This window comes from Mus pahari, chromosome 2 (assembly GCF_900095145.1).
Source record: "Mus pahari chromosome 2, PAHARI_EIJ_v1.1, whole genome shotgun sequence".
NCBI classification, from domain to species: Eukaryota; Metazoa; Chordata; class Mammalia; order Rodentia; family Muridae; genus Mus; species Mus pahari.
The window spans coordinates 802,386-810,542 of NC_034591.1; the positions used below are offsets into that span (position 1 = coordinate 802,386).

The following is an 8,157-nucleotide window of genomic DNA, read 5'->3' on the forward strand; positions in this document are numbered from 1 at the left end:
TGAGTTCCAGGACAGCCAGGGCTACACAGAGAAACCCTGTCTCGAAAATCAAAAAACAAAACAAACAAACAAAAAAAGAACTACATGTAGGCTTAGGAAGTGCTCACACACTTTGGCACACTTTGGCAGTCCTATAAAGCCCCAGGTTCTTTGAGACCAGTACTTGTCAACCATTCCCTTACATTGGAGATTTTTAGAGTTTAATTTATTGTTTGAGATATGTATAATAATAATACTTGATTGTACATTTGGAGTCAGATAACAAAATAAATAATATATTCAGCCTATGGATTGCCATTTAGAAACTACTGCTGTAGTCTTTTTGAGCAAGAATTCCCCGAAAACCAGTCAGAGTATTTCAAACAATCTGTTCTTAGTGATGAATTAGTGAATAATCTTTAATTAGTGATGCTTTCTCCGGTGTGTGAAGAAAGGTGCAGACCTCAGAATGAAGGCTGCTGTGTTTTGTCTGCATTTGGACTCATACCAACTTACTGCCCTTTCTTACATTTTTACTTAAGAATTTACTATTCTCACAAAAACACAAAATAAAATAAAAAGAATTTACTATTCCTTGTAATTAGACTCAAAATAGTTTAAGAAACACAGAATCTTCATTTAACATCCATTTAAGTGACTTCACACGAGAACCTTTGTAGACAAATATTTGAAATTCAGAAGCCCATGGATTTTGGAGCCCTTTGTCCTCTGCAGTAACCATTGCTGGCCATGTGATCAGGGACAGATTACAGCACTTTAAATGGAATAGATAGTAATAGTTCCCTTTAGTATCCTGAGGCGTAAATGGAACAAGTTGTGAAGGGTGTTGAGTAGATACCATGGAAGTCAGTTGTACAAAGAACAAATATCTAGCCAGAAGAGTGAGAGAAACCTTTGCCATCGGGGTGATATGTAGAATCGACAAAGAACTACAGAAATGTAATACCCAAACTGCCAAGTAACAAATGGGTTAGTGAAATAAGCAGATGATTCTCAAAAGGAAAACCACAAATGGTCAGCAAGTGTGAATTCTACAAGTACTCCACATCCTTATGCATTAGGAAAACAAACTAATGACATTGACCTTACCTTAGTCAAAAAGGTCACTATCAGGAAATCAGTGTGGAGTTCTCCCAGGAAATCAAAAACAGAGCTACTGCATGACCCAGCTATAATCCTGGTCATACACTCAGAACACTGCCTCAGAGATACCAACACACGTATATTTATGCTACCCTAATCACAGTAACAAACAGTAGAACCAGCTTGGATGTCTTAGATATGAATGACAATCAGACTATGCAGCATATTTAACAATAAAATTTTATTTAGTTGTAGAAAAAAGTGAAATTATAAACTTTGCAAGAAAGTTAATGAATCTGGAAAATATAATATTAAGCAAGGTGGCCCAAACTCAAAATATTTGACAACTGTTCTTCCTTGTATGCAGCCAAACTTGTAATGGCCGTTTGTGTGTGTGTGTGTGTGTGTGTGTGTGTGTGTGTGTAAATGTAAGTCTTAAAAACTTAGAAAGGAAAGCTCGGCAGTACTGGCACACATCTGTACGCCAAGCACTCAGGAGGCAGAGACAGATCAACCTCTGTGAGTTCGAGGCCAGCCTGGTCTATGTTGAGTTCTAGGACAGAAACCCTGTCTTGAAAAACAAAACCAAATAAAAATATTAGGAGATGGAGAGAGTAAAAAGAGTTGCTGGGGAAGATGGAGGAGGTCCAAAGAATACATTGTGCCTTGAGAGCAGAAAGGAAGCAAGAAGGAGAAAGGGGCTCACGCGGAGGGTTGGGGTGCCAGAAAGTGAATGAGGAGAATCTGCTAAGAGGCGGAGCTTGCTAGAAAGTGCTATAATGATATTGAACGTTAAATATACCAACTTGAAAATAATTAAAAAAATGAATGAGATGTATAAAAAGTAGCTTTTCTTGGATATTTCAATATAATTGAAATATAATTGTGACTATAATTGAAATTATTCAGTGAGCATTATTTGCAGGTAATTATTAAAAGGCAGTAATGGTTAGGGCTGTAAACTAGTCACATACATTGTGGAATTTAAGGCCATGTCTATGTAACATGTTCATTGCACATTTCTGTAATGTTGCCTACTAGAATACCAGGAAACTAGACTAACAGATGGTTACAGATACATGTGATTGACATGGTCATGGAAGCATAGAGAAAAATACTATGATCCTGTGCTGCTTGGCAGAGAACATGGGACATGATGACATTTCTATAAAGGGTGTAGTCACATAGAAAGGGGCCATTGGACGCATCAGTTTTAGACAGTAGCTGTGAATTCAGTGTTAATTAAACTTGTCTTTTCCAAATTGGGATAAGCACCAATAAAACTTACAGAATGAAGTGATTGTCAATGAAGTGCCACTATTTCAAGTATTACACTTAACAGCTAAGCTTTTATCATAGAAAAATATAGATGGAAGCATTAAAGACATATTGGTAACATTTGATACCATAGCATTGTTGATACTACTAAATATTAGAAAAGGGCTAAATGCTATGAGAAGTTAAGTTATGTGAGTCATAGAGCTAGACAGTGACATCATTTTTATATGGTCAATTTTAGACAGAGCAAAATGTAAGAGCGAATAGGAGAAAGAAGAATGAAACAACAGAAAAAAAGACATTATGAAAGAAAATTAGAATGGAACAAAGAAGGCAGTGTGGATATATGTGAATGGGGATTATATAATTATGTTTCCTAAGAGTAGAGATTATAATTTTTCCCCTTATCTTTTCCTGTGTTCCTAACTGTTCATGTTGCTTTATTTTTAGTACTTAAGCTAAACATTTTAGAAAAAAATTCATAAATTAGTGGATGCCTGTAGAACAATGTAGAATAGAAACATAAAGCTGACAACGTATATAAACACATATATTAAAAAACAACAAAGTCTAAAAGTTACATTGTAAAGGAGTCCCCTCTCCTGCCACTGTGCCTAGGCCCGCTGCAGTGCGGGGAGCATTCTGACTTCCGATGTGTTGTCATCCAGGCTTTTGAGCGAGCGACAGAGACAGGGACAGGGACAGAGGGAGAGGTTTAATAAAACATTTTATTCTTTACTAAATTTATCTTCAGTAACTTTATAAAATTAATGCCTTAATATACTTTATACAGTGACATAAAGTGTATTTGTTTATAATATATTCTTTTTACATTATATTAAATACTCTTTTTACATTATATTACCTTTAAATATAAAAGTTAGACAGAAGCGGAGTTAAGTTACAATGTCTGTAAGCCTTGGCTTAATTGGTTTTGGTTCCCCCATACATGTGTGTATGCTATAAATTTTGGATTAACAATGACTCAAAACTCTTAATACCACCAGCCTCTTTTATTTATATTTAGCTTGTCCGTTGATTCCGTGGTGTTTAAAGGATCTGGTGCCCAGAAGCCGGTGTACTGTGGAAGCTGTCTAAGAGAGCGTGTGGACGGCACAGCAGAGGTATTGCATTTCTTATCTTTATTTTTCAAAACACTAAATACACTGATTTTTCTTACTGTCATTTTTATGAATGTGATTTGGTAACTAATTAAACACAAAAGATTTAAAGAAACTTGCATTATTTCCTTAGTACAGGGAAAACATAGAGAAAGAGAAAGTAAAAGTAAATGTGTTAGTTTTCCTTTTCATTATCCAAAGTTATCAATTTAAATCTTGTCCTGATTTTGTTTTCCTTTAACAAAAGAATAGTTCCATCATTTCCCCTGTTCCTTTTCCATCCTCAGTTCTCCCCATGTACCCTCTTACTTCTCAAAGTCATGGCCTCTTTCTTTATTATTGTAACATATGCCTTTGATGGACACACACACACACACACACACACACACTGCATGCAGGGATTCAGCTTCAGCCTTCTATGTAGGAAGCAGGACAGGCCATCTTTCAGACAGCGTTGGGGATCGCCAAGGTCCAGGATGCTGGTGCTGCAGTGATGGGCGTGCCTTCATCTAGCAGAGGCCATGCCTTCTATAAAAGCTCTGTGTAGCACTCTACATAGGAACACCCTGCTCCACTCTTCAGATCTCCAACAACAGAACTCTCAGCAACATCTGCCTTTAGGGAAGATAAAAATCATTACTCTTTCTCATTCTATGCATCAAGCCAATTTCTGTATCTCCTGTACGCATGAATTTCATTTATCTGGATGAAATTATTGTTGTTTTGTGTGTGAGATGAAGTCAGCCCCCAGGCACAGCAGGAGTACCTTATGCAAGAAAGACAAACATGAGGCCAAGAGACAGAAATGGAGGAGGTACTAGACGGAGAAGGCCTCTCTGCCCACTGCTAGTCCTTCTCAGGTTTCATCTCTGAAGAAGAGGACCAGGGAGCCCATACCCAGGGGTCAGAAGCACTGTCAGTTCCAAGAAGTCCCAGGTTCCAAAGAAGGCCTCATAACAAAAAAAGCCAAAGCAAACCTTGGGTGGGACCCAGGACCCATTGCAGGCCACATTGCTGCCCCTGTGGAGATGGCCTGGAAGTTCTGTCATAGTGACCGATTTCAAAAGCTTCCACATTTGAAGTCTAAAACTCAAAGCAAATATGAAGTGCCTGAAACTCAGGAAGAAAAGGCAAATGTCAGTCTGTGCTGTCAGTTGCTGAGGAGCCCTGGTTCATGGAAGGAGAAGATGGGGAAGACAGCAAGATGCTGTAGGCTGACATTGGGGCTGTGGACACTTTAAGTGTGGCCACTCACATTGGCTAGAGCATGTTGTTGCAGTTTGGAACCTTTAGAAGAACATCTGCATCTGTGGCTGTCTGGAATTGAGTGACAAAAAAACAAACAAACAAACAAAATCCCCCCAAAACAAACCAAAAACAAACAAAAACAACCCAAAAAACCAAACTCTCGCATGTAAGATCAGCATCATGGAAACACCACTCACTAGGGCCCAGAATCACTGGTATTACATCTGTGACAGTCAGGGCATTGTGCTCCACTGTGACCATGTAATGCCTTGTAAATTCCCCCACTTCCTCCTGGCCACAGCCTCAGGGACCATTTTCTGACCCGTGTGAATGAATCAGCAGGGAAGATCATGATAGTTCTAAATTCGTAGGCTGGACTGCTTAGTCATGGTTCAGAATCTTACAACGATGTAAGATCTATCTCAGATACACTGATAACACTGTGTTCATGGAGGTGAAGGAGCCACTAGCAAAGTTTCTGTGTTCTGATGATGTGACTGGAGCAGTACTACAGGCACATACATGGCCTTTGGTGGTCCAATATAATCTGTACCACCTGCTGCAGACCTGTGATATGCAAAGAACATCCCAGCTTCCAAATGCTTGGACCCTACCCCAGGAAGCAGAGCAGGGCTTTTCCAAGAAGGGACTAATAGGTTTAGGGACTAGGTGAGGCTCGGCATATACCTCACCATCTGGTCTCAGGCCATGTGCATGGACCTACAGCTCTGTTTCTTCTAAACTATGCTGGAGATTGGGCAGAGTAAGGGGCATCACCAACATGTTGGTCCCTGGCGCTTCTGAGCCTGACTGATAGCTGTACAAACTTGTTGGAAGCAACACCAGGACTGGGAGTAGAAGGCACCGAGGGAGACTACCTGCGAGCTCATTTGTCTGAATCCCCTAGTCATGGTTGATATAATCATTTTGGAGCAGCAGCAAAATGTGTAGCTAGAGAAGCTGGGTAGCACCCTGACGCTAATAGGACAGTGTTCCAGCTCAAGGTTGAACAGAAGGGTTGAAACGTTACAATAAGCCTGGTGAAGAGGAAGAAGGTGTTATGGACCAGGAAAACAAGGACTAATGCAGGCAGAGCCTTCAATGGCAGCAGCAGCAGAAGGGGAAGGAGGAGGAGGAGGAGGAGGAGGAGGAGGAGGAGGAGGAGGAGGAGAAGGAGAAGAAGAAGAAGAAGAAGAAGAAGGAGAAGGAGAAGGAGAAGAGGAGGAGGAGGAAGAGGAGGAAGAGGAAGAAGAGGAAGAAGAAGAGGAAGAAGAGGAGAAGCAAGAAAAGGCCAAGCCTACAGGACTGTGACCATCTGCCCTGGGTAGATTTGCACCCTTAGCCTGAGATGACTCATAAAGAACAGGAGACGGCCAGGCCAAGGTACTTCAAGGCTGAAAACCTGCGTTTGTTGATCCTTAGAAGGAACACAGTAGAAGGATAAGGCTCATTTGCACAGGTTGAAGATTTTGATTTTGCACACAGTGAATCATGCACACACAAACTCAGAAGATAAACACATTAAAAACAAATGACCCATTTTAAAAAAGAAGTTCACATAACTGTTAAATACTTTAATTTTATTAAAATTAAAAAACAGTATCAAGAACGACTGGAAGAAGAAATAACTAAGGATGTTTATGTTTTAGAAAATGATTATGTTTGTTATACATAAAAAATGTATTCATGTTTGTGGAAAATTGGACCATATAAGTAAATACCAAAAAGAAAAAAAATTGACAAAGAAATGCCATCCCAGCTTGACATTTAACTTATAAGAAATACTTGTATATACATAATCTTATGTTAAGTTCCCTTAATAACCTGCCTTAGAATTATATCTCTTTCTCTCTTTTACAGTAGTAAGTATAATTTATAAGTAAGTATAAGTAGTAAGTATAATTATAATTAATGTTTTTAATTAAAAACAATAGAAATTTACTTTCTGTTAACAGTATCCAGAAATTTGCTAAGAAATATTGTTTTAGAAACATTCTGAGATTAAGAGATTAAAAATTGGTGATAAGATATTTTGTATACATAATATGTCAACTTTTGCTTTTTCATGTAGTTTTCTGATGGATTTGAAGTGAGGCAAGATACAAATAAGGTTAACTTGATGGAAAAACAGTATCAAGAACGACTGGAAGAAGAAATAGCTAAGGTGGGTGTATAGTAGGTGTGGAAGGTAGTCTCCCTGCTCACCCACAGCCTTCACCGGGGAGAGGTTATTGATGGTTGGAATACATTTTACCTCATAAGTATCTTATTATAATTTACTTTTAAATTGTCAGATAACAGTATCAACTATAAATATTCTGCTTTGTTTCCTTTCCTCTCCTTTCCTCTTCTCTCTTCTCCTCCCCTCTCCTCTTTTCTCCTTTCTTCTCCTTTCCTCCCATCTCCTTTTCTTTTTTAAGACAAAGTCTTGCTTTTTAGCCCAGACCAGCCTCAAACTCATCATCTTCCTGCTGCTGCTTCCCAAATTCTGCACCACCGCACCTGGCATTATAATTGATTTTAAGTGGAATATGCTATGTATATTATTGGTCTTAACATTCTTAACATTCTTTGAGTTTGGCCTTCCTTAAAATGGTTGAAGTTGGGAGAGAAAGGCAGTTGGTCCGATCCTCTGTATGTCTATCACCTCTCCTCAGAGGTTACTGTGTGTGTGGCAGCTTTACACAGAGAGAGAGGACAGCACGAGCTTAGCGCCTGGCTGAGGGAAGGAGGCCTGTCAGTCAGTGTGGCATTTGCTTGTCTTTGACTCTTTGGTTACAGAGCTCAGAATCCATCTTTTAGTCTCTTGAGCACTAACCATACCATAGGTTGCCATTACAATTCCATTTCTTTTATCTTAGTATTTCCTTCTAGAGTACATGGATTCATTTTCATTTTACTCTTGGAAACATTGAATTATGAGTTATTTGCTCCATTTTAAAAATGAAGAACTGGAGGATACGGATTTCTAAAAGGAAGACAGTAGACCAAATGCAGAGAAAATGCATGAGATGTTCATGTTAGAGGAAGACCCAGGAGATCTGTGGGCTGTGAGCACGTTCTCATTTAGTGTGTGAACAGAATAAATAGGTCTTGGAGATCAAGGTGAAAGTGAGTCATGGCTTGTGGGTGAGCCATTGTGCGATTCTTCCAGAAACCCAAGTCTTCCCTTGTACTTTGTACCCACAAAGATTCTCAGATCGAATGTTATGTCAGAGCCTCAAGGTTAACATGAGATTTGCTATTGGACATGAAGTTTGGGAACGTTCTTTAACTTATTTTAACGTCAATTTTCTTGGTGTGAAAAGAGATCCTAGTAATTGTGAGGATCAAATGAACACTGCATATAAAGCCCCTGCAGAGCAGCTGGTATGGAAAGCTCTCAGTAGGCACTGGGAGGGAGGGAGAGAGGGAGGGAGGGAGGGAG

At 39.2% G+C, this 8,157-nt stretch overlaps 1 protein-coding gene across 5 annotated transcripts in view; it reads left to right on the top strand.

The window, feature by feature from the left end:
• The window catches only part of Akap9 (A-kinase anchoring protein 9), a 146,899-nt gene that overhangs the window by 49,040 nt on the left and 89,702 nt on the right, over positions 1–8,157 (top strand). For all 5 annotated transcript variants that reach the window (XM_029535100.1, XM_029535101.1, XM_029535104.1 and 2 more), the window contains 2 exons: positions 3,389–3,485; positions 6,802–6,894. In XM_029535100.1, the coding sequence (XP_029390960.1) occupies positions 3,389–3,485; positions 6,802–6,894 (190 nt within the window). The remainder of the gene's footprint in view (positions 1–3,388; positions 3,486–6,801; positions 6,895–8,157) is intronic.